The sequence below is a fragment of the Colletotrichum navitas genome, assembly GCF_030913465.1.
Source record: "Colletotrichum navitas strain CBS 125086 chromosome Unknown LY79scaffold_18, whole genome shotgun sequence".
Taxonomy (NCBI): Eukaryota; Fungi; Ascomycota; class Sordariomycetes; order Glomerellales; family Glomerellaceae; genus Colletotrichum; species Colletotrichum navitas.
Window position 1 is genome coordinate 515,275 of NW_026850564.1, and position 24,733 is coordinate 540,007.

Consider the following 24,733-nt stretch of genomic DNA (forward strand, 5'->3'; position numbering starts at 1 on the left):
TCACGTGAATGGTTCGCGTGGTGGGTCCGGGAATAGTATTGATAGGTAGGCCGGCCTGCCAATGGACGCAAGAGCTCCAGCAGCTCCCCCCGTCTCCTTGGACGAAAAGGAAACTCCCGGCAGCAAAAAATTTCGAGGACTCCGGCTCCCATCAGACGATACCACTTCGAACCTCACTCATCCTGCCCTCCACCAACGAACCGACCAACCAGTCACCGCAGCCGTTGTCGACAACGAGCACCCCATCGTCCATCTCCTCTCTGTTCATTCTTGTCTCATTCTACTTTACTGTTTAATATTCAGCACCCTCGCAATGTCTGCCTCCCTCAGGTCTGTTGCGCCGTTCCTCAGGACGGCGCGCGCCTCGCTGCGCCAGGGCAATGTTAGCCCCCTTCAGGCCGCCCTGAAGAGGCAGAACGTTTCCCCCATCCTCAACGTCTACCGCACATACGCCGTCTTCGAGCGGACGAAGCCTCACGTCAACATTGGTATGTGTACTTGCCGGTGACCTACTTTGCATGCCGTGCCTAACCAGAGTTGCGGTGCAGGTACCATTGGCCACGTCGATCACGGAAAGGTACATGACGAGTTTTGCACCCGCCCCGTTGCGCGATAAAAGCTGACCCAGGCCTCCAGACCACTCTCTCCGCCGCCATCACCAAGAGGCAGGCCGAGAAGGGACTCGCCAACTTCCTCGACTATGGTGCCATTGACAAGGCCCCTGAGGAGCGCAAGCGTGGTATCACCATCTCCACTGCCCACATCGAGTACGCGACCGAAAACCGCCACTATTCCCACGTCGACTGCCCCGGTCACGCCGATTACATCAAGAACATGATTACCGGTGCCGCCAACATGGACGGTGCCATCATCGTCGTCGCCGCCTCCGACGGTCAGATGCCCCAGACCCGTGAGCACTTGCTGCTCGCCCGCCAGGTTGGTGTTCAGAAGATCGTCGTCTTCGTCAACAAGGTCGACGCCATCGACGACCCCGAGATGTTGGAGCTCGTCGAGATGGAGATGCGTGAGCTCCTGAGCACCTACGGCTTCGAGGGTGACGAGACCCCCGTCATCATGGGTTCCGCCCTCATGGCCCTCAACAACCAGAGGAACGAGATCGGCAACGACAAGATTGACGAGCTCCTCAAGGCCGTTGACGAGTGGATCCCCACTCCTACCCGTGACCTCGAGAAGCCCTTCCTCATGTCCGTCGAGGACGTCTTTTCCATCTCCGGCCGTGGTACTGTCGTCAGTGGCCGCGTCGAGCGTGGTCTCCTGAAGAAGGACTCCGAGGTCGAGATTGTCGGCAAGGGCGACGAGATCATCAAGTCCAAGGTCACCGACATCGAGACCTTCAAGAAGTCGTGCGACGAGTCCCGCGCCGGTGACAACTCTGGTCTCCTCCTTCGTGGTATTAAGCGTGAGGACATCCGCCGCGGCATGGTTGTCTGCAAGCCCGGCACCGTCAAGGCCCACTCCAGCTTCCTCGTCTCCCTCTACGTCCTGTCCAAGGACGAGGGTGGCCGCCACACCGGCTTCCACGAGAACTACAAGCCTCAGATGTTTCTCCGCACCGCCGACGAGTCCGTCACCCTCACCTTCCCCGAGGGCACCGAGGACGCCAAGAGCAAGATGGTCATGCCCGGTGACAACGTCGAGATGGTCGCCACCCTGCACCACCCCAGTGCTGTCGAGGTCGGCCAGCGCTTCAACGTCCGTGAGGGCGGTCGCACTGTCGCCACTGGTCTCATCACCCGCATCCTGAAATAAGGGGATCACATCGGGGATAAATTTCACTCGATACCCTGAATTGGCACCCAGCACACGCCTGAGATGAACCAGGAACGAAACACGGGATCTGGATGATGGGGAAAATTTGGGATTGTACAAAACACACAAAAGGAGTTGGACTGTTTGACGATTTCATGTACAACTGACCCAGAGTTTTCCGCTTTGAGCCCTCGCGCTCGTGTATATTGTCGGGTCTTGGGCTCAAAGATCTCCGCTCTACTTCACCCCTTTGTCTTGAATCATGTACTTTATAGAAGACGATGGACAATAGAACAGCAACCCGTGCTCTGTGCCACACCAAGAGCCAGTTCTCACGTTTCCGATCGTTGTAGTTGACCATCTTTTACTTGAATGAACCTCGAGTCGTCATCGCATTCCCAGAACTTGCAGGGCCGTACCTAGCTTGTGGGCACCATGCGTTGCGCGGTCTCATCATCTACAGTACGTCGCGCCATCACGCGCAGCTCAGTCTTGGCTTGGTTTCTGGAGGCCCCGAGCGGGATGGTTGCTAAGGTTCAATGTCGTGGTATTCGTCTATCCTCAGTGGATGTCCGACGGAGTTGCATACTCTTCCTTTAAGCCAGCCATAAGAACTCCATGCCCTTGGAAGCCTCCCTCTGTCCGAATGCATTTTTCCACGGGCCGTCACGCCCGACCACCGTCAAGTCCCATCCTTGGTCTCGTATCTCGACGTTTAGCGGAACTGTTTGACGCACCCCCGGTTAGCAATCGCGTCCCCCTTCCGTTTGTGCAGTCCGTCTGGCGCCTGGGAAGATATCCGCATACCTTGTTGAAGCCGATGTCCTTGGCCTTCTCACGGAAGCACTGACGGCACAGGTTGAGGTCGTACTTGCGGATGAGACCGGCGGTGTGCTTGCAGACACGGCTATGAAGAAAAAAAAGGGTAGACGTCAGCACTTCGTCCTTGCTTTTGAACCGTCCTCCTGGCTCCCCATGTTCCTTTCACCAGAGACCCAAATCGAACGGGGGGAAACGGGATATCCGTACCAGCTGCGAGAGCCCTTGCCGTACGTCCGAGGACGGGAGTTCCAGACACTTTCATGCGACATTTTTGCTGATGTTGTCGAGACGCTGAGGAGGCGGTGCAATGGTAACCGGGTTGTGGGCGAGAGGTTGGTCGGCGAGAAACTCGAGATGGGATGTCTGGATGGGTTAGGTTTTTCGATCGCTAAGTAAAAATTTCCCAGGTTTGTGGGCGGACTTTCGCAGTGGGTTCTCATTGGACAGGGTCTGGCAGCCCCAGCCGAGGAAGGAGCAGATAGGAGGCCCGTGCGGTGTCGACTAACGGAGGAAAGTTGAGCCTGCTGGCGTTGGGTCGTCTCGCGATAAGGTCAGCGATAAGAACACTGGAACCATGGACAGCCGCCACCTTGCTGGAGAACAAGGGGCCGAGCTCCTGTGACGTTCGCCTGCAAAGTGGCTTCTTCTATCGAGCACCCCAAACGGCTGATTTCAAAGCACCAGCTAATAACACCACTCCTTTCAACTGCTGTATTCATCTCCGGCAGTTGCTACCACCTCACGTCGATCAGGTATCGCATCGTTCAAGTGAATCCCCCCAATCAAGTCATCCAAAGCAATAATGGTTGTCCTCAAGAGCTTTGTGCTCGGCGCCCTGGCAGCTACCGTTGCCGCCAAGTCTGCCGTGCTTGACCTCATCCCCTCCAACTTTGACGATGTCGTCCTCAAGTCCGGCAAGCCCACTCTCGTCGAGTTCTTCGCCCCTTGGTGTGGCCACTGCAAGAACCTCGCTCCCGTCTACGAGGAGCTCGCCACCGCTTTCGAGTCTTCCAAGGACGTCCAGATCGCCAAGGTGGACGCCGACGCTGAGCGTGACCTGGGCAAGAGGTTCGGCATCCAGGGATTCCCTACTCTCAAGTGGTTCGACGGCAAGAGCGACACGCCCACCGACTACAAGGGAGGTCGCGATCTCGATTCTCTGACCGCTTTCATCACGGAGAAGACCAGCGCCAAGCCCCGCAAGAAGTACACACCTCCCAGCGCTGTCAACATGCTCTCCGACGAGACCTTCAAGACCACCGTTGGAAGTGACAAGGACGTCCTCGTTGCATTCACTGCTCCTTGGTGCGGACGTACGTCTCAACTCTCTATCCCGTGCTTCTCTTGCCACCGGTAATGCTGACTTACTATCCAACAGACTGCAAGTCCCTCGCTCCCATCTGGGAGACCGTTGCTCAGGACTTTTCTCTTGATGATGGCGTTGTGATCGCCAAGGTTGACGCTGAGGCCGAGAATAGCAAGAGCACCGCCGCTGCCGAGGGCGTCAGTTCCTACCCGACAATCAAGTTCTTCCCCAAGGGCTCCAAGGAGGGCGAGCTCTACACCGGTGGCCGCAGCGAGGCCGACTTCGTCGAGTTCGTCAACCAGAAGGCCGGCACCAACCGCACCCCCGGCGGTGCCCTTAACGCTGTTGCTGGTACCATTGCCGCCCTCGACAAGATTGTCGCCAAGTACACCGGAGGCACCAGCCTCTCCGAGGCTGCCGCCGAGGCCAAAAAGGAGGCCGAGACCCTCAAGGACCAGGCCCAGTACAAGTACGCCGAGTACTACGTCCGCGTCTTTGACAAGCTCAACAAGAGCGACAGCTACGCTCTGAAGGAGGTTGCCCGCCTGGAGGGCATCCTCTCCAAGGGTGGCCTTGCCCCCGCCAAGCGCGATGAGATCACCAGCAAGACCAACATCCTCCGCAAGTTCCTCCAGAAGGTCGAGGAGAAGGTCGCGGGCGAGAAGGAGGAGTTGTAAGGGACTCGACCACCCTTTTTTTTTTTCAGATGCATCTTGAACTTTAGATATCGGAAGATTTAGGAGGTTGAAAAAGCAAGCACAATGCAACTGAGCGGATTTCGCTCCAGTTGACGATTTGGTAGCATAGGAGACCGATGAAGAAGAAATAACAATAACACGTAAAAGTCAAAGTTTTGCTCACGAACCCGGCCGTCACGTCCAACTCTAGTGATGCCTTTCCGGAACCCTGAACGCCAACGTCATGTTGCCTCGCAACTCTCGTGACTGTAGACCGCGGCTAAGATGACTTGGGCGGGCCGCCGTCCTTGTCCTTGTTGGCCAACAGAGCCGCTTCCAGGTTGTCCAGGCGGCGGGACATCTCGTCCACTGTGATGGGTGTCAAATCGGCCTGCCGACGTCACTTTTGCGGGTTTCATGCCGGTAGGCCTCACTCACTCTTGGCGAAAATCTCACTGGACACTCCGGCGAACTTGTTGGAGATGGTGTTGAGCAGCTCCTCGACGGCGGCATTGACGTCCGCCTTGGGGTCTTCCGAAACCTAGGTACACGTTGTCCAAAGTCAGCCAGCCCCCGGGACATGGGGCCTTGGAGATGAGTGCGCGGAACACGGTCCACTCACGGCAGATTGGGTTGCGCTCGAGTCGGGGTTGGTAGAGGCCATCTTGAGCGGTTTGTTCGAGTTGACGAAGAAATGGTCAAGTTTGGAGAGGTTTTGATGTCGCTGAGTTGCCGTGCTCGTGTTCTCGTAATTGCTTTGCGAATGAGTGAGGCAATGGCGGGGCACTGATTGTTTGCGCAGCTGGGCCCGGCAAACATTCCCAGGCGAGACGCTCCCTGTGGGCTAATTAGGTAGGACAGCGCCAGAGGGGGCGTATGCTTGTATGCCTGCGACAGCGCTGACAGGGGACGCCAAGAGCCAAGCCGCACGCTGAATAAACCTAGGTAGGTACCTAGGTAAACCATTCATTGCGCCTGGCGTCGGAATCCGGACCCGACGTCCGCCAACGGTCCGCTTTCAGCTTGAGTCAACCTCAGCCGATGCTGTCAGCCGTCTTCAAGCATAACCTTAGCTCAACAGTGTTCATCCCGACGCATTGACAATTCGCATCTCAGCACAACGACGAACAGTTTTCGAACCCCTGAAGCTCTTGCCTGCTACTACCGACAACCCGCCGGCCAGTGTAGCAAAACGATGGCCACGAGGTGAAGCGGCAACAAGGCACGCCGCCCAACATGCCCTCGTACCCTTTCGAAAACCCGCGCCCCGTGGTCCTCGGGCTCGCCATCGTCGGCATCCTCTGGACCCTCCTCGCACCGGCCACCGGCGGCGCGTCTCTCTTCTCCGCTTCCGACCTCGCAGTCCAACGCCTGGAGAGGCACCGGCACGCGCTCGACCTGCTCAACACCTCCAAATGGGGCGACTTCGCCCCGCGCCAGAACGGGTCGTCCACCGACCCGCTGCCCAGGTCTCTCAACCTCACGGGCTTCCGCGCCCAAGACGGGTTCGCGTGGGACGACCTCGAGCGATTCCGGGAGCGGTGCCTGGAGTGGAGCCACAACGCGATCCCGCCCGTCGGGGGCGTAAATCTGTGGGACATTGGCGAGGGCGAGGCCGTTTGGCAGAACGCCACGGGCGCCGTCAAGGGGATGTGGGTGCGCAAGGAGGCCATGTCCAAGAGGGAATGGACGAGCTACAACCTGAGCACCATCATGCCGAGCTTGCATTGGAGCGGCTCGCAGTCGGAATGGGCAAGGAACATCACCGGCGACGAGGGCAAGATCCTGATGGACCTCGTCGATACGGGGAGGCACGGGAGGGAGATAGCATACCAGGGCGTCGTCGAGGACGGCATCACCTCATCCGGCGGCAAGGTCCGCAGCGCCAAGGCCTCCGTCACCATCGAAGACGTCAAGGGCAGCGGCGTCAACTGGGAGATGCGGCTGCACGGCGTCCAGTGGCCGCGCCAAGGGGCCATTCTGCTGACCACGACGAGCGAGAAGTTTGACGGCATCTTTGGTCTCCCGCACCTCGCTCCGAGCTCCGACTTCTTTCAGTCGAGCCAGCGGCTCCTCAATGCGACGCTGGCCGAGGTCCTGCGGCGGAAGGAGAAGGAGGTGTTTAACGACGGCGTGATGCCGTGGACGTCGGACCTGTCCAACCCGCCAGACACCCTAAACCCGGCGCCGCACTGCGAATACATCATGTATGCCCAGGTGCACCCCCCGGACAGGAGCTACTTAAACATGAAGGGCTTCCGCCCGACCAGAGAGGGCATGGAAAAAATCATCAGCGACATTGAACAGGAACTCCGGTTTCCAGAGGGCGCGCCCATCCGTGGGGTTCCAGAGCTACAGCTTTCCGCCATCATCTGGTCGCCCGACTGCGCTTTCTTCCTCGAGACAAAGGGGCCCCCGGACTTCGCTCCTATGGACGGGCAACATCTGCGGGGCATGAAGACGGAGATCATCTACCACAAGATAAGAATATGGATCCTCCTCTTCGCCGTGGTGATCCTCAGCCAGGCGCTGCTGCTCAAGCAGCAGATGAAGGAGTCTGCGACGCCATCGACCATGGGTCGCATCAGCTACTCGACGATCAGCATGATGGTCATGGTCGACGGCGGCATCTTCGCCGCCGCCTCCATGTGGGCGCTGGACGCCAGTATTACGTACCTGGAGTCCCTGTCGCTCCTCTTCGCCGCCTTCCTGTCCATGTCTCTGGGCGGCTTTTTCCTGGCGGAAATCCACAAAGTGCAGGAACCCGAGAACAGGCGGCGGGCCGAGAGAGAGCAGCACGCCAGCAACGATACGTCGGCGCGCACGCCGGCCACGCCAGCGGCGACCGCAGAGCCCGACTCCCTCCCGCGACCCGTCACCGCCGGGGCCCGCAGGAGAGCGCCGTCACCCCCTGTCATTGTCCCCTCTGATCAGGACATAGACGCCGAGATAGCGGACGCCACGAGCGGCGCTGCTGCGGTCCCGACAGCGGGTACCGGGGCGGGCGGCGGCCACCGCATCGGGCCCGAGGTCACTTTCCAGGCGGTCATCTTCCGCTTCGCCATGATCGTCTCCCTGGTCCTCCTCGTGTCGATCGCGTCGACGTCCTGGTACCCGCGGGTGCGCAACTTGTTTGTCAACAGCGTGGCCATGGTGTACTTCTCGTTCTGGGTGCCCCAGATTCACCGCAACATCCTGCGGAACTGCCGCCGCGCGCTGACGTGGCAGTTTATGATCGGGCAGTCGGTGCTGCGGCTGCTCCCGTTCGCCTACTTTTACGTGTACGAGAACAACTTTCTCTTCGCCGAGACGGACCACCGGGCGTTCCTTGTCTTTTGCGCCTGGCTCTGGATCCAGCTCTGGGTCCTGGCGTTCCAGTACGTCCTCGGGCCGCGGTTCGGCATTCCCAAGAGCTGGACGCCCGACGCGTGGGATTACCACCCCGTCCTGCGCGAGGACGGCGTCGAGGCCGGCGGGCTGCCGATCGGGTTGCTGTCGGAGCCCGGCTCGCCGTCACTCGACCGGGTCCGATCCGGCGAGGACAGGAAGAGCGGCAGCAACCTGCGGGCGATCGACTGCGTCATCTGCCGCGAGGTGCTCGAGGTGCCCGTCATGCGGGCCGGCGAGGAAGACCCGGCCGGCGGCGGTGTCGTGGGCGTCTTTACGCGAAGGAACTACATGGTCACGCCGTGCCGGCACATCTTCCACAGCGCCTGCCTGGAAGGGTGGATGCGTTTCAGGCTGCAGTGCCCCATTTGCCGGGAGGAATTGCCTCCTTTGTAGCGGTGTAGCGCGCATGTAAAATAGATGTGATAGCAGAATGCAACGCCCTTTCTGACACGACGGACCGCTTTCCTACGTGTCTCCTATCAGATCCCACACTTTGGCATGGCGTATAGGCGCAATCAAGGCAATTCCGGTCAGGAGACCTAAACGGCTGCGTTCGAGTCGACAATAGGCTAGCGAGCCCGGGCGCCCCCTCCGCGTCCTTCCTCTCCGACATGATGCTCGATACTTGCAGGTCCAATCACTGGGCCAGGATACCGGTACCAAGGTTACTAGTAGTAGGTAGTATCGGCGCGACGGGTTCTTGACCCCGGTTTGGCCAGAAGGCCAGATGTATGCCCGAAGCCAAAAACATGCCGGAGGACCGATTAAGCGAGACGTCGGAGGGTGTTCCGTGCGAGCTCAGAGGGGTCCCGCCGCTTGCTTGTGGAGTTGTTTGGTTTGCCAGAAGATTGCAAATGGTCGTCGTCTTGTTTGCCCTCGACTCCGTCTTATTTCTCTCTCTCTCTTTTTTTTCTCTTCTTTCTTTCCTCTTTGTCTTTTTTTTTTTTCTTCTTCCGGGGGGGGGTTTGCCTTTTTTTTTTTTTTTTTTGTCTCTACTTGTTTACCAATTAATCGGGAGCAAACCATCCCCACCTTAAGGGAAACGCTTCCCTCACCGCCAGGGTTATACCTGGGAGCATGGCCGCGATATGAGTCCGCCCCCCCACATCCGGGTCCGCTCTGCGGCACGGCAACGAACGACTTTCCATCCAAGCCCCGGGCCTCGGGGAGAGGGAGGGGTGGAGAAAGTGAGTGTCAAAACGACCCCCCCCCCTTTCTTCGACGACACCTCATGGCGCAGCCAGCGCATCGGGCTCCCCCCCCACCTCCTTTGGTGTTTAAGTTCCTACTAGCACCTCCCATCGGAAAATCGACGCATCCAGCACTCCGGCCCCAATATCGTGACCTGTCTCCCTCCCCCTCCCCCGTCTGGACGATAGGCTAGGTAGCAGCGGGTGGCCATTTCTTGCCATCGCACGCCCCACGCCCTTCTTCTGTCTTCTGTCCGCATGTGGTGTTTGTGGCTTGCGCCTTTCATCCTTCCTCCTGCTGTGATTTCCCTTGTTCTCTGCCCATGATTGCTCTACTGCGCATCCGCTTTCCACCGGTTTGATCACTGTCCCCCCCCAACCCCGGGCAGCTTTTTTCTTTCTTTCTTTTTTACCGGCGAACCAAACAAGCGCCGTTTTGTCCCCTGTTCGTCGCAACCATCCCTCATCCTCTTCCTTCCCGCCACGAGGGCTAGACAGAAAAGGATCTCATGGGTGGGGGCGTATTCCGGCTGCTTCATCGTCGTCCGTCGAGCCGTGTACTTGAACCCGGCCGCCCCCCGTCCCTCTTAAGACCCGCTCACATAGCTCACATCTGCTATACACACACACGCGCAAACACACACACACACACACACACGCACGCACGCCCGCGTCACCTCGCTCGCACCACTCAGCTCGCTCACGTCGCCGAGCCCACCAAATCGTCGCCCACGATGGACGCGCTGATGAGGCGGTACCCCGCCGGCTACGTTGAGATCATGGGGAGCGTGTCGGTGCAGCTGGTGTACATAGTCTTCGGGCTTGTCCTCGAGCAGTTGCGGCCGTCGTACGCCAGCGAGACGACGTGGACGATGCTGGCGCAGAGCCTCCGGAATCACGTCGTGGCAACCCTGACCCACGTCGCCTTCGTCGTCGCCATGGGCGGCCGGTCGATGCTGACTCGGACCTTCATCCCGCCGTACAGCCTGCCGTCCGCCGCCGAGGTCGTGCGGGACCTCGCCGTCGGCCTCCTCCTGCGCGACGCCGTCTTCTACGCCATCCACCGCCTGTGGCACGCCCCCGGCGTCTACCAGCGCGTCCACGCCAAGCACCACGAGATCCGCCACCCCGGCCGCCACCACGTGCTGACCATCAGCTACATGTCCGTCGCCGACTTCATGTTCCTCTACGGCTTCCCCGTCGTCGGCATCGCCAAGCTGCTCGAGATGAACCTCGCCACCACCCTCGCCTTCTCCTTCGTCTCCGCCGTCGGCGAGCAGGTCAAGCTCCTGTGGGGCGACGACGCCCACGACGACCACCACCTGCGCCTCGCCCCCAACTACGGCGTCTACGGCCTCATGGACGCCCTCTGCGGCACCACGGGCCCAGGTCCGTGTCCCCCTCCCTCTCCCCCCCCCATTCCCCCGCACTCCGTGTGTAAACAGCTAACAAGATCCACATAGTCGCGAGGCTCGTGCGGAAGAGCCGCAAGGAATAACTTTAGCAACAGGGACGACCCGTCCAGGCGGGTTCCGGAGTTCGTGCGCGTGCAGACGAGCGAGCTCTTCTGGCCTGACAGGGACCTGAAGAAACAGCATTGAGGCGGCCACGCAGAACCGGCGCCATGACTCTATGGATTGTGTTCAAAGCACGGGGTGTTTATGGGAAACGCCCAAGGAACGGAGAGGCCAAGGGGAAGCAGCGGTACATACATACACACGATCGGGCCATTATAATAGTGCCCACCATACATCTTCTAATTTCTTATATATGGCCCAGCCTGACTGTCGGGGGCGCGGAATCATTACAATACATCTATTTTCGACCAAGGGCCCCGGTTCGTGCCGGCTATGACAAGTGATACCCTAGAATCGTTCGCCTGTGAGTCTGCCGCGGGTGCTGCCGTCGGGAGGGTAGAACACGCTCGCCGGCAGCGGTCTCTCCCGGCCGACATGTTACTAACAGGACGCATGTATCCTTGAAACAACATTGGCGAGCGCAAGAGATGTATCTTCATGCGAAGAAGAAGGGTTTCCAAAAGAAAGAAAAAAATAAAGAAAATAACAGTTGTCCACAGACCGCACCGGTTCATTCCGAGATGTGGCCTCCAAAACACACTCAGCAACTTACCGCGCGAAGCGCGACGAAACGAGCCCTTCAGACGCACCAAACACCAACATTAATCCTCGGTCAGCAAGCAACGCCCGCCACAGATGCCCAAGTGGTCCTTGGCTTCGCACCATTGGGCGAGTGGGTCAGCCACGGAATCATGTCATAGAAACCCGTCCGGATGCCAGCTGCCAAAGGCCCTCGATTCGATGCTGGACGACCACGGGGCCTTTGACCAGCTCTCCCCCCCGTACAATAGTGGCCGGTGTGGAGCCGAGGAGGGTTGGCCCACTCACCCGTCCCGGAAGCCTGGGTCGCACCTGTGGGGGATCCGAGTAGCGAATGACGAGGCGGGACTTTGCGCGTCGGCACCGTCGTGGTGGCACGGTGGGCAGGATCGGACAGGGGGGAGTGGGTCGTCATCAAGATCAGTCGATCCCCGGACCCTCTCTCGACCCGGCTTTCTTCTAGATCTCAGAAACTCGGCCCCGTAAGACAAGGAACGGAGAAGCCATGTTGGCACTGCCGAGCGTGAGACGAGCCGCCGGTGTGGTGATGGAAAGGGGATCCGAGTACGTGCGTCGCGCGATCCGCCTCGTGGGGTTTCCTCCGCGATGGACATGCCCATCAGTCAGATGTTTCGGTGCGTGTGCGTGCGTGCGTGTGTGTGTGTGTGTGTGTGTCGAGGGGGATCGAAAAGGCCCGACCAGGGTTGCGTCAGAGGAACCCTATCACCGTCACCAACGGGCATAGCACCGACGTGATGGTCCACGGGTGGCCGTAAGCACAGCCTACCATTAGGTGGAATTTTGGGACCATGGCGATGCCAGCAATTTCCTCGCTTCTTTCTGACATGCAGCTTAGGCGCAGTGGTACGTGCTGCTGGACTGGCCCGTCACCTCGCGCTAATTTCGCAGTGAAGACAGTTAGGGCGAGGCGTCTCGCAAGGCAGCACGTCCCCGCCTGCTTGGTCTGGCTTGGGCCGGAGCTCGCGATGCTGGGTTACCGGCACCTGGCAGAAGGATGGGCCTGTGGGAGACAGCCGCGGGCTGCTGTGCATCAGACGCCATCATGCAGACACTGACTGATGCATGTATTCGAGCCCAGGCACGCATGCCCTACGTCGATAACCGCTAACGGACATGCCCGAGATATTTTGAGACGGTACCCACCGGCGTGCAGACATGGAGGTGCGACGCCGAACCGCGACGATGTCGCCCATGCAACTTCATCGGGCCTCGACGGTGACACACCGCATCATGTCGTTGTGTTGATCGTGTAAATTCCAGAAGCGTGGCAGGCTTGGCCGCTGCCGACTGTTGTTGGGGGCCACGGCACCAACGCCTTACATTCGTAGGGAATCTGAAGTACCATGGCAGACGGCATGCTACCGAGGCTACCTGCCAGACTACCCGTTCCGATCATCGTGTGTAAGTCTCACTGCCCGAACGACGCCGGCCCGCAAAGGTCTAAGACCTGGCGTCGAAGTGTCTTTGATTCAAACCGCAACTCCGGAACGGGCAGCATGTCCGCGGTCGGGAGCCTAAGCATTCGCATCCCTCCCATGTCAACGAAGCGGGCAGAGGCGTCTGTGGAGGCGGTGCCGTGCGCGCGTGCGTGGAAGCGGGAGCGCCAATAGAACCGGACCCCTATCAAAAGGGAGAACGGGTTGGAACTTGACGTCTCAGACCCTGGAGGAACTGTCCTTCGGGGGACCATTCATTGGGTGGCAGGGGAGTCCGTCCGTCACGACCGGTTGGCGAGCATGGGACGTCTGCTGGTTAGCCCGTGCCCAATCATGTGTCAGAGACGATAATCGGGTAGGGCTGAGGAAGGTGCAGAGATGGAGTGTCGATGCAGCGAGGGTCGATGGGATGGTTCGATGCAGTCGGCGGTCATGAGCTCCTCTGCCAAACTAGAGACAGAGCGTGGCCGCCGGGTCGATGACGGCGCAGTGGCGCCAAGGCGGGTGATATGTAGGCGCAATCGACGCAGATTCCAGTGGTACTATTGGACGCGGGTAGGGGGCCGCCCCAGCCAGAGTGCCAACCGCAGGGGTTATGGGCGGCAGATGTATGGATGGTTTCCCGGCCACGTACGGAGTACCGGTAGGGCATTCGCTGACGCTGTTTTCTCCGTGTCGTAGGGCTGAGATGTAGGTACCTAGAGCGGGGAGGGAGGCTGGCCGTGTCGGAGAGGGATACATGAGAGATTGCGGGCTCTCTCGGAGCGATGGATGCATTCGAGACCCCTCTCCCTCCAGCAGAAGCGCGCCGGCACCATGGCTACCAGTTGCACGTGGCGCAGCTGACATGGCCGAAGCGGTGACTGAAGCCGAGACATTGCGTGCTCTGCAAGCTGGCCTGACTCTGACTATCCGTTTTCTAGATAAACGGCCGGCGGAGGAAGGAGAAGGACAGGAGACGAGGAGGTTGCACGATGTAGGTATGGCTATCAATGGCTTGGCTGGGAGAAGTTGCGAAACATTTGGGAACTTGCACGGGACCATCTGGTAGATGCGTGGGTACATTGGGGTGACCCAGTAATACTTCCTGAACCGGGAAGGAGCTTGTCCAGGATACCTGGGGCAGCCGTCTGTGGGGGAAGCAACCATCTGAGACCCAGCTGCGATCTTTGTCCTCACGCAGTGCTGTACGCCGCATGTCTTCGTGAGTGGCCGGGACGCGGATCCGTGCAACGCAACGCACCTGCCCGACCATGTCATTACGACGGTGATGAGGACGTGGTTATTGATCAGGCTCAGTATCTGCCGGCGGCCAGGTTCTTTTTAGCCCACGATAGCAACGGCCGCTCGGCCACGTTCGCTCTCGACCTTGAGTTGACGAATATCACCACCCAGCCCCAACGGTCAGCGATGAAGTTGTTGCATTCACAAATCATCCTTGCCCCCCTCAGTCCCCTCAGGCACATGCTTACTTCCCGAGAGACAGAAGCAGCTTGCTCAACACAGCGCCGTCAAAACGGGCCGCTCATGTCCGCAGGACACGGGAACTCCTGCGTCACTGGTGGTGCGATTGGCGATACGAGGAAGAGATACGGATGACTGCAGGTTTTCCATGCCAAGAGAACAGCGGGGGTGTACCACATGCAACCACTAGCCAGCCAAGCTCGTCCAGGGAGAGTGCTTCTTTGTGGTTGGAAAGGCCTGTCTCTAGGATGCGGTAGTAACTGGACCTACCATTAACCCTCCTGTTGCTCGACGTATCGACCGCTTCTCCCTAAAGCTTGGTCGCCGGTCCCAGACCGCCACAGCCCTCGACACGGGTCTGCAGGTCCACCACCCCGACTTCGGCTGGACGCTGACACACTCCCGCTGCACATGGCGACAGTCTGCCAGGGAAAGCCGATTCTGCCATTGCGCCAGTGTTCCCAGAGACACCCATGCTAACTCACCCGTTCCCGATTCCCCTGTCAGCATGACAACCTCGGCTCTTGACGAGGCGGTCAATTCAGCTAGTGCACGATTTCTAGGCGTGACGCCAGTGGGGGGTCGCCAGCGAGGGCGGAGGAGGGTGCCTTGAGAAGCACAACTGTCTCGAGAGAAGAGAGCTCTGTGATGAGATTCCATCGTCGGATCTCATGCACGGAATTCGGGAGCTCCTCATGGCTTGTTTGATGCTTCTCCTGTCTCAACAAAGGATAGGAGTTCATATTTCCTCTTGGCATCCCCCCAAGGTCATAGCTCTTACAGGGCAGCTCGTCTGCATTCGTTCCGAACGACTCAGGACAACAGGCGATGGCGATGGTCCAATGTGACACTTAGCGGACATTGTATTGATTCCGTAAGAAAGCTTTATTTCTGGAGCTCGCTTGGTAAGGCCGCCATCACAGGGTCGGTTGGTCAGACGGGCACTCGAGATCGCGGCAGTCTATTGGCAGCCAGCCGGTGGCTGCAATCACCACTGGAAACGTGGACTACCGGTAGACCTTTCTTTGACCCGTTGAAGCGACTTGGCGAGACTGACTACCTCTAAGGTGATGGGCCGCGAAGAGAAAGACTGCGAAGCGATGGAAGGGGGTACGTACAGGTCGCGCCGCCCCCACTTGCCATTTTCTCTACATAGTGGTCCCCTCCTTGGTTTGAAGAGATACAAAGTAGATGCCTGCCCACCCACTAGTGTGGGAAAGAGTGCAGGACGAGTGGACTGCAACAAAGCCAGCACAGCCACAGAAACCAACATTCGTGGAAAGAGGCTAGTACATTGTTGGTACCATGATTCGAGGGAACTACGTGCAGAAGAATAGTCGAAGGGGGGGGGGGGGGCAGTCGCGACTAGAATATGTGGGTGACGAGGGCCAAGATATGGAGACGTCCTCGATGGCTTTGGTGTGGGCGCAACAAACAAAATATCCCAGGGACAGTTGCAAAATGGCATAGGGAAGGGGAGGGGAGGGGAGGGGATGCAGGCTGGAGATTTGGAGAGCATCTACGGATACGGATACAGAGTACGTATACATGGGTAGCACACAGAAAACACACAACGCATAGCACACTACCTCGGTAGAAGCAACGTATAAGGACAGGGGCTGGCGCAACCGGGACATGTTGAGGAGGCCACCAGCGCCGAGCTCTCACACTCTTTCTCTTACGTTTATGCTTTATTCCGGTTCTGCTTTTGAAATAATACTTGATATAAAAAAAATACTAGCGTTCGGTCACTCGACGAACAGGTGTCTCATTGTGGTGCCGAACTCCATCAGGCTTTGGTTGTTTGGGCTTTTCGCTCGTCTAACCTCAGACAATTCCGCTGCTTCTTCCTCTCATTTGTGCCGACAAGGCAAAGAGACATGTTCTTCAACCCGGTTGCACACATGGAAGGCGGCGAGGTAGGTACAACGATGAGAGCGGAAAGAGCAATCAGTGCCAGTGATTCGATTGAGACAAACCTGCCTACCTGGGCAGGCATGAATGACTAAACATGAATAACCAACCAGGTACTTGACACACCCCTGCACTGCGTGTACTCGGCCAGCAGCAGGAGGTACCTGCCGGCGTACGGATACAGTAGCGTCCAATGCATGCGGTCCAGAGGCATTTGACGGCCGGTGTCGCGTTGCATTAAGAACAAACTCAGTACAACTAACTGATCAAAAGCTTCTTCTTGTGGGACGTCAACTTTTGCTCGTGCCCAACTCTTGTCTAGCAGAACGGAGTGCTTGTACCATCAGACTCAACAATCTCTAGCGTCTCTCCCATGCTACCGTAGCAAAACCTTCCAGGTCGGCCAAGACAAGACAAGGCGTCGCGTCGCGTTGCCGTTTCTCCGCCATACCCACCGGAGCAAGTTCCCTAAGGTACCTGCCTACCTACTAAGTAGCGAGTACACTTCCCTAGGTATGGCGCGTACCCTAGACATACGTACCCAAGTCCTCGATGCTTGCTTCGTATGCTATTGCCCCTTACATAGTATATCTTTTGCTCGTCTGTAATAAAGCAACCATCTCTGTCCAAAGAGACGGTTCAGCTCTTTTCGAGCGTCTCTTCCTTCTCCCCCTTGGTTGTGCCTACCGCAACGCACAACAACACTGACAGGCCGGTCCCGAGTCCCGATGCCGTCCATCCGCCCCCATTGGTTTCATTTACCTTACACACCACGACACTCCTCCCTCCCTTTTATTTTGCTCTTGGCTACCTGGACTGTGATTCGCTCTTGGTTGCCGGATGGTATTAGCTCGCGGCACTTGTCATCCGACTGCACAATTGCTTCCCCTGTAACCTCTCCTGCACTCCAACATCGAACTCGCCGTCACCACTGTAAGCAACATCGTCAGATATTTTCTGATCGCTGCCCCCCTCTTCTTACCCTTGGTCGCCCTCTCCGATACTCCCCACGTCAGTCTGCCCTTCGGTACATGCCAAATCGACATTGGAGGCCTGCATGCAGCGCAGTGCAGCACAGTAACGTATCCCTCACTCGTCCTACCTACCTATGAACCGCCGGCGTCTCCCTCCACCATCACCATCGCACCGCCTCGTACCACACACACCACAATCGACAAACATCCCGGTCCACGCCTGCATTCTGCTGCTCATTGCAAGCCCCCTCTAGCTTCACAGAACCTCCCCCCTCTTTCGTGGATCTCGGCCTCCTACCCCCTCTTCCCCCCCTGGCCCTTGTGGGTCAATCTATTGTTTCGCCGCCCCATGCACCTACGGATGCCCAGGACCATACTCACGCCATCCGCCAGCCCTATATTACTCTTTCACCCGTCTCTTGCGGCCCCCAGAGGTCACTTGCCGTTGTGAAGCTGCCCAACATTTTTGTCATTCCGCATAGACAGCAGCGACCCCCAAATAAATCTTTACATCATTGCCCTAGTCGAGGTTAAGCCGTCGCTGCTCCTTGCAGACTCGCCTCTGTTTTAGTCAACAAACGTTCATAAAGAAGGCCCTGTACACTAGGCTGTGGCGGTTTTCCTCCACCCACATCTGTGCACCCCCAGCCCACCCTTTCTTCGCCTTTACTACCGCTTCAATCATGTAAGTATTGGAGCTCAGAGCTTGCTTGAGCTGGGGGATGCCCCCCGTTTCTCGTGCAGATCCCCTCGACCTGGACGAGGCCAACCCAGGGCTACCTTATCTAACCGCCGAGTTCACAGACCACCCGTCATCGCGCCGGCCCTTGACTGCCCGTCTCCGCACTACCTATCGTCTCTACACCACCCACTAATTAAGACTTCCCCCTGCATTGTGGCCAAATTGTTCTGCTCCTCCAGATTTGTCCAAGACCGCCAGCACGAATCCCGTCGTCGTCCGAAACATAAAGGCCTGTGCGATCCAAAGCCGCAGGCGATGAATGCGTCTGCGCTCTCGCTTCGGCTACATAGACTTCACCGTGTACACCTCGACAATGCCGTCCTACAACAACACCGACGCCAGCTCGGCAGCATCCACCAGCCCCACCGGTTCCTTCGACTCTCAGCAGAAGCCCAAGAGGGCCAGGACCAGTAAACCGAAAGTCAAGACGGGATGCAACAATTGCAAGTACGTAACGTATCCCGCTACGAGCTCCTTGCAAGGCAGACCCTGACATTTTCCGTGCAGACAGCGGCGCATCAAATGCGACGAGAAACGGCCGTCTTGCTCCCAGTGCATTCGTTCCAGGAGGACCTGCACCGGCTACCCGCCTCCCAGCCGCAGCGCAAGACCCCACGAGGTCCTCGCCATTGCTCCGAAACCCCTCGCTCCCGCCCAGGATGGCGTTGTTGCACCTCTGCGGGCCTCCTCGATCGAGGGGCTACCTCCCAGAAGGCAACAAAAATTGCAGGCCCGCCGCCCAACGCCCCCGCAAACCCCGGCACCCCCTTCCATGGTTACGTTGTATCGGCCGGCGAACAACCTTCGACTGACACCGCAGGAAGGCCTTTATTTCCAACTCTTCCGCTCCCACACCGCCAACGAACTCTCCGGCTACTTTGACTCGGTCTTCTGGACTCGGACCGTCTTGCAGGAGTGCCACTCCGAAAACGCCATCCGCCACGCCGTCGTCGCGCTCGGAGCCCTCTACAAGACCCTTGAACAGACGCACGAGTCCCCGCCGGGCTCGCCGTCCGAGTTGATGCGTCCCGTGGACAGAGCAAACCGGCATTGGGAAGTGGCGGTAAAACAGTACTCGGAGGCCATCAACGCACTTGTCCACCTCCGCCGGGACCAGAAGTCCCATCGGACGCTGCTCATGGCCAGCGTGCTTCTCGCCTGCTTCGATTCCTTCGTCGGCGACCACAGGCAGGCGATACTACAGATTCAAACTGGCCTCGGCTTGCTGGAGAAGCTCAGGGAGGAGAGGAGAAGGTCGTTCATGCCCATTTCCGAGGAACCCGTCGAGGAGGAGCTCATCACCATGTTCACCAGACTCGCCATCCAGGCCAAATCGTACGACATGGCCTTCCATTTCCCCGAGCCTTACGTGATCAGACTGACCCCTCAAACTCCCGAGCTCCCCCAATCGCCACCGTCGGACGCTGGCAGCTCGCCGTCGACCATGAGCTCGGTCTCGGTGCCTGACCAGTTCTCCAATCTGATGGAGGCCCGCATCGCCTGGGACAAGCTGCTCGAGAAAATGTTTCGCTTCACGGAAAGCTTGTTCGTCTACCAGAAGTCCACGGGCGCAAACGGCCCGATGGGCATCTTGCCGAAATCCCTCAAGCAATACGGAATGAGCTTCAAAGGACAGCTCGACGCATGGTCCGAAGCCTTCGACTACCTCCTCGAGTCTCGCACAGCCCCGGGCGTCAGTTTCCAGGAAAAAGCGGGCATCGCGGTCCTGAAGATGTTCCAGATCATGACCCAAATCCTGTTCCTCATGACATACAGCGACAGCGAGTCGCAGTTCGACATGTTCCAGTCTCACTTCAAGGCCATTGTCGACCTTGCCTCCGAGGTTGTGGGTGACGAGGAAAGACGCGCGGCGGTCAAGAGGTGCCCCAACCCTAACCAGTGCCCCCACCGGCACAATCATACGCCCGACATCTTCGGTGGCCACGAGTACAACACTTACCACATCAAGCCAAGCTTTAGTGCCGACCTGGGCATCGTCCCGCCCTTGTTTGTGGTTGCGACCAAATGCCGTCATCCAGTTATTCGACGGCAGGCCATTCAGCTTCTCAGGAGTAGCGCCCGTCGAGAGGGTATGTGGGATAGCGAGCTCACGGCACGCATCGGACAGTGGGTTACGACAATCGAGGAAGAGGAGGATAGGTCGGCGCCATCGCCCGAGTCGCCGGCCAGCTTGGCAAATGGCAATGTGAGGCGGGGGTCGGTAGATTTCGGCGACGGCACCCCTCTGGGGCCCGGTGGCAACGCTCGTTGGGATGTGCGAAGCGATGGCGTCATCCCTGGCCACTACAAACCGAAACGGTCCGTCCCGGAGGAAAAGCGCGTCATGGTTCGAGCGGTGGATTTCGACCTCAGAGCTAGGTTCGCCAACCTGCAGGTCGGTACTCGAGGCATTATCACCGGCATGCCAGACATGCGGTCTAGGGTTACCCAGATAACGTGGTAGCCGGTTGCCGAAGGGATGGCCTGCATTATTTGTTTGGACGATTTTATGCCGGCGATTTGCGTTGCTTATTTGGGCTTTTTTTTTTTTTTTTTTTTTTTGATATACCCGGCGATTGGTAGAGTACATAGGCCATGGAAACCCGACCATCTTCTCGGATTTCCACTCTCTGTTTTCCGATTCCCCCCTTACCCCGCCTCCAAACATTTCTTTCTCTCTGTGAACATGGCTATTGGGACGACTTATGTGTCCGGGCTGGTGAGCTCGGACTCGAATCAAGCCGTCATTACTGTATGGAGCGAGGGATCTGCATTTTGGGAGGCGTTGCATGGTCTTCAAAAGACAAAGGGTCAACATCAGGACTGCGCAAGCAATAGTAGTCAAAGCCCATGAGGGTAATTGTTAAAAACGACAGGCATGTGGCTCGCGTGGAAGCCACGGCATAACCGTGATCTCTTCGCATGTATATAGTTTGAAGTTTTTTTTGCCCCTTGAGCAAAGTTTTCAGGTTCCTGCGTTTACCATGAGCGTGTGATCTCATGTACGGGCGCAACTCGATTGCGAAAATTTTCCAGGGACATGAAGGCCAGCATGGCATGGAGCGGCTGGTGCCGCCTACCTGCCTAAGCCCCGGTGGGGGGGGGGGGGCGGCTGGGACGACGACATCCAAAACTGCGGCGCTAGTCTCGCAAGTGACAGGATCCCAGGATAGGGCGAAGAAGGTGGAAACTCTGCCGATCCGAGGTAGGTACGGCCCTTTCGGCATGTACGGTGCGAGAGACGTTGATCGGACCGGCAGGAAACGGGGAGTGGACACCATCATCTGGGCTCCGGTTCGGCGAGAGTTCGTCCGGTGTCCGGACCCATTATGGGTCGCGCACGGGGATTGGGGCGGGGCCGAGTGTCCATGCGTAGGTGTCCGGCGACGACGGGGGGTGGAGGGGGGGGGGGACCGGAGCCTAGGGTCCGCGACGCGCAGGAGTTATCCTTTTCCCGCGGGCGCTAAGCAAGTGTTTTTATTTTTATTTTCTATCTCTTCATTATTCGACTGCCGAGAGAAACAGGAATGCGTCTAGGCACCGGAAATTCCGTGAGCGTCTCCCAGAAACGGTGGTGAGCGGGCAGAGAGCGTTGCAGGCGTCTCCCGGGCACCGGGCTGCCTGGGTCTTGCTGGTCACAGGGGTTTTCTTTTTAGTCTAGTTTATTTCCCCTTCTCTTTTCGTTTTTGCCCGATTGCGCCGGCGTGAACTTGTCAGCGGTGACATCCCGCGCGCGGGCGTCGTGGGCGGTGCAACCGCGGGCCCTCCTCGGCCTGGGCTTCGCGACGGAGATCGGAGGGGGCGCCAATCATACGAGTGGTCTGAAACTGGCGATTCTCGCGCATGGGTTTCTCTCAGTGCACTTCTTTGGCCAGGACTGGACGGTGAAGCATCAAGACAACACACACGCACACACACACACACACACACACACACACACACACACACACACACACACACACACACACACAAACAGGCTACGCGGGGGGGTATATGCACCAACTGGACGAAGAAATCACCCGGCGCATTGGGCTTCGATACACCAAAACTTGGAGAAAATTTTCAATGAGAATTGCCAAAACCAATACAGACACAGACACGGAACGGTGAAAGTAAACAACATTGCATGAGGCAGAGAGAAAAACAACAACAACAATAACAACAATGACTGAGGGGCAGCCACGTTGGACCGACCCCTCAGTGGGTCGCGGTTGGTCGTAAAAAAAACATGGGAAAGAAAGTCAATGGAGGCCATTAGGCTGCTAAAGAGATTGGGAGAGCCTCTGCATGAAAAACGCTAACAGCGGACTCCCAGTCTTGGACGAGCGGGTACCAGGGCAATTGTCGCCTAAGAGGGATCGCCTTGTATATGTACCAACCTTTGGAGAAGGTAAAAGAGGCAATGGGAAAATCTTTCGTCAGGCCCCATCGGCGCTGGAGCAATGTCACCGATCTAGGCCACCACCGCCTGGCAAATTTGCGATGTGGGGGGACTGAGAGGTCGAGTCGTGGAGGAGGGCAATTTTTTTCTCCGTCGTCCCCGCCCTTGACGGAAATGTCAGAGTTGCATGACAACTTGGAAGATGGGCTCCATTAAGCGCCCCTTGACCCCTCCCGGCCATTCAGGACCCCTAATTTTTCTTCAGCGTCGAGCATGAACCTAACGGTCAGAGGTCAAAGAGAGTCGAGTCGAGTCGAGTCGTATTAGTGAGAAGCACGCCTCTAAAGGGTGAGGGGGCACGAGATGGCTTTTCTCTGCTTCGAAGGAAGAATTTGGAAGAGTCAATTTCTGATCGGGGCTCGAGTCCTGTGAATCGGTGCATTACACAAAACTCAACCCATGCAGGAGGGGCGACCAGTCCAGCCGCTGCCCCGCCATAATTCTGCGTTCAGTGTCCAATTGTCGCTCCAATGTGATGCCAATCTCTGGGCTGCGCTGCAGTGCTGATGGGTGGTGGTTGACTGAACCGGGGGGTAGTGGGGGGTGGAGGGGCACTCTGAAAAGTTCGCGATCAGCAGGGACGATCCAATGACATCAGTCACCGCTCCTAAACCTTGAAGCTGGTATAGCACACGCACACACACACACCGGTTGCAGGCAGTAGGCTGAACCGGAGGTGCAGATTGGTGCAGCAGGCAGACCGGAGCTTGTGCCAGTTTGGAAATTTTTGTCATTTTTTTTTTTTTTTAACTCGTTGCCTCTGTTTGTATCCGTCGTGGAACAGCCAGTTGCCTTCCATTACCCCACGTCTCTGAGTAACGCAGTCCCTTTTTTTTTTTTTTTTTTTTTTTCCCCTCGATCCTGTCCACGCAGATTTCTCTCCCCCCTCCCGCTTCCACTTAAGGAAAAGATAAAAAAAATTAGGAACATATTTGCTAAGCACGTCCCGGTAGCATCTTCCTTATATAAGAGACTTTCCTCGGGGTGAGGCACACATTCCGTCCGTCGTCCTTTAATCTTTCGCGTTCCCAAAGCCAATTACAACCCCACCAACGAAGAACGTGAAATCTCAGGAAAATTTACCTCGAGATTCTCCCTTCTTCATCACTTCCAATCCCTTCCGACTTCTCTCTCCTTCATTCACATTACCGCCAAAATGGTTGAGATGGTTGATACCGGTGTCACCTATGAGCAGCTCGCCGACCTCGAGCGCGAGTTCGAGGAGGTTGAGAACCAGATCGGTACGTATTGGAGTTATTTACCGAGGAGCAATCCCTCACAATCCGGCGGCATTCCCTCTCGTTTCCTCACAATCCACCTCGGATGTGATCCCCCATGAGAAAAGCTTCACCGGCGCTAACATCGTACTCAGTCCGCAAGCAGTACGAGCTCTCGAAGCCTCTGTACGAGAAGCGCGCCGCCGTCATCTCCAAGATCCCCAACTTCTGGGCTCTCGTCTTCGAGCAGTCCCCCGCCGAGATCGACGAGCACATCCAGCCCTCCGACGCTGCCCTGCTCCTCTCCTCCCTGAAGAACGTCGCCGTCTCGCGCCCCGAGATCGACAACGGCCAGGCCAATGGGGACCCTCGCAGCCTGACCATCCGCTTCGAGTTCAACGAGAACGAGTACTTTGAGGACACCGTCGTTGAGAAGACCTTCTGGTACCGCCACTCCAAGTCCTACTCCGGCCTCGTCTCCGAGCCCGTCGACATCAAGTGGAAGGACGGCAAGGACCTCACCGAGGGCCTCCTGTCCCTCGCCAAGAAGGTCTATGACCAGGGCCCCATCACCCCCGGCAAGCTGACCCCCGAGGCCGAGGCTCTCAAGAGCAAGGTCGAAGAGACTGGCATGGGCGGCGTCTCCTTCTTCACCTTCTTCGGCTTCGTCGGCAAGCGCATCTCCCCTGAGGAGAGCGCCGCCACCCTCGCCAAGGAGCTTGCCGACCTTCAGGCCCGCAAGGAGGGCAAGAAGACGGACGAAGAGGAGGAGGATGACGAGGAGGAGGAGGCCAAGGACCAGGTCCAGTTCGAGCTCGAGATCTGCCCCGACGGCGACGACATCGCCGTCGCCATCGCCACCGACCTGTGGCCCGAGGCGCTCCACTACTTCAGTAAGTCTCTCCGCGCGCGCGCCGCCGACGCCGAAGGGCAAGACAGAGACTTACTCTCCTTGATAGCCCAAGCCCAGGAGGCCGCCGAGATGTCTGACGCCGAGTTCGAGTCCGACGACGAGGACGACGAGGACGAGGAGATGGGCGACGCCGACGAGACCACCCCCAACAAGAAGCGCAAGGCTTAGATGATGAACCATTATGATGAGACGCCCAATTCCCCCATTTTCCCCCATTTCCCTCGCCTTTTTACCCCCCCTCTTAGATATAAAATTCCTGGTGATACCACGATTCATTCCCTGGATAGGGGAAGCTATCAATGCAAAACTCCTTTTTTTTTTGTCACACTTATCTTCATT

At 57.8% G+C, this 24,733-nt stretch overlaps 10 protein-coding genes across 10 annotated transcripts; 6 read left to right on the plus strand and 4 right to left on the minus strand.

Annotated features, from left to right (window-relative positions):
• Positions 1-95: 95 nt before the first annotated feature.
• On the plus strand, positions 96-2,054 carry LY79DRAFT_129205 (translation elongation factor Tu). Its single transcript, XM_060550834.1, has 3 exons — positions 96-488; positions 549-577; positions 637-2,054. The coding sequence occupies exons 1-3, from the start codon at positions 314-316 to the stop codon at positions 1,768-1,770; spliced, it is 1,338 nt and encodes a 445-aa protein (XP_060416007.1). The 5' UTR covers positions 96-313; the 3' UTR covers positions 1,771-2,054.
• Positions 2,055-2,485: 431 nt separating this feature from the next.
• Positions 2,486-2,861, minus strand: LY79DRAFT_668478 (ribosomal protein S14p/S29e; the record flags this gene model as incomplete). The annotated part of the gene is made up of 3 exons (XM_060563534.1): positions 2,486-2,494; positions 2,578-2,677; positions 2,800-2,861. 3 exons carry the CDS (start codon positions 2,859-2,861, stop codon positions 2,486-2,488), a joined length of 171 nt encoding a protein of 56 aa, XP_060416008.1.
• Positions 2,862-3,394: 533 nt separating this feature from the next.
• On the plus strand, positions 3,395-4,575 carry LY79DRAFT_511835 (thioredoxin-like protein; the record flags this gene model as incomplete). The annotated part of the gene is made up of 2 exons (XM_060554309.1): positions 3,395-3,905; positions 3,971-4,575. The coding sequence occupies 2 exons, from the start codon at positions 3,395-3,397 to the stop codon at positions 4,573-4,575; spliced, it is 1,116 nt and encodes a 371-aa protein (XP_060416009.1).
• Positions 4,576-4,855: 280 nt separating this feature from the next.
• On the minus strand, positions 4,856-5,239 carry LY79DRAFT_668480 (heat shock factor binding protein 1; the record flags this gene model as incomplete). The annotated part of the gene is made up of 3 exons (XM_060563535.1): positions 4,856-4,944; positions 5,014-5,116; positions 5,198-5,239. 3 exons carry the CDS (start codon positions 5,237-5,239, stop codon positions 4,856-4,858), a joined length of 234 nt encoding a protein of 77 aa, XP_060416010.1.
• Positions 5,240-5,811: 572 nt separating this feature from the next.
• Positions 5,812-8,358, plus strand: LY79DRAFT_589031 (uncharacterized protein; the record flags this gene model as incomplete). The annotated part of the gene is made up of 1 exon (XM_060560989.1): positions 5,812-8,358. One exon carries the CDS (start codon positions 5,812-5,814, stop codon positions 8,356-8,358), a length of 2,547 nt encoding a protein of 848 aa, XP_060416011.1.
• Positions 8,359-9,729: 1,371 nt separating this feature from the next.
• On the plus strand, positions 9,730-10,984 carry LY79DRAFT_548770 (fatty acid hydroxylase superfamily protein). The gene is made up of 2 exons (XM_060557423.1): positions 9,730-10,544; positions 10,619-10,984. The coding sequence occupies exons 1-2, from the start codon at positions 9,890-9,892 to the stop codon at positions 10,651-10,653; spliced, it is 690 nt and encodes a 229-aa protein (XP_060416012.1). The 5' UTR covers positions 9,730-9,889; the 3' UTR covers positions 10,654-10,984.
• Positions 10,985-13,327: 2,343 nt separating this feature from the next.
• Positions 13,328-14,212, minus strand: LY79DRAFT_129267 (uncharacterized protein; the record flags this gene model as incomplete). The annotated part of the gene is made up of 1 exon (XM_060550835.1): positions 13,328-14,212. A coding segment is annotated over exon 1 (662 nt), but the record flags the coding sequence as incomplete, so codon positions are not given.
• An 854-nt stretch (positions 14,213-15,066) lies between these two features.
• On the minus strand, positions 15,067-15,535 carry LY79DRAFT_129272 (uncharacterized protein). The gene has a single exon (XM_060550836.1). The coding sequence runs from the start codon at positions 15,464-15,466 to the stop codon at positions 15,182-15,184; it is 285 nt and encodes a 94-aa protein (XP_060416014.1). The 5' UTR covers positions 15,467-15,535; the 3' UTR covers positions 15,067-15,181.
• Positions 15,536-18,136: 2,601 nt separating this feature from the next.
• Positions 18,137-20,287, plus strand: LY79DRAFT_512113 (uncharacterized protein; the record flags this gene model as incomplete). Its single annotated transcript, XM_060554334.1, has 2 exons — positions 18,137-18,270; positions 18,331-20,287. The coding sequence occupies 2 exons, from the start codon at positions 18,137-18,139 to the stop codon at positions 20,285-20,287; spliced, it is 2,091 nt and encodes a 696-aa protein (XP_060416015.1).
• A 2,845-nt stretch (positions 20,288-23,132) lies between these two features.
• Positions 23,133-24,730, plus strand: LY79DRAFT_129326 (nucleosome assembly protein). Its single transcript, XM_060550837.1, has 3 exons — positions 23,133-23,505; positions 23,637-24,374; positions 24,441-24,730. The coding sequence occupies exons 1-3, from the start codon at positions 23,421-23,423 to the stop codon at positions 24,560-24,562; spliced, it is 945 nt and encodes a 314-aa protein (XP_060416016.1). The 5' UTR covers positions 23,133-23,420; the 3' UTR covers positions 24,563-24,730.
• Positions 24,731-24,733: the final 3 nt, after the last annotated feature.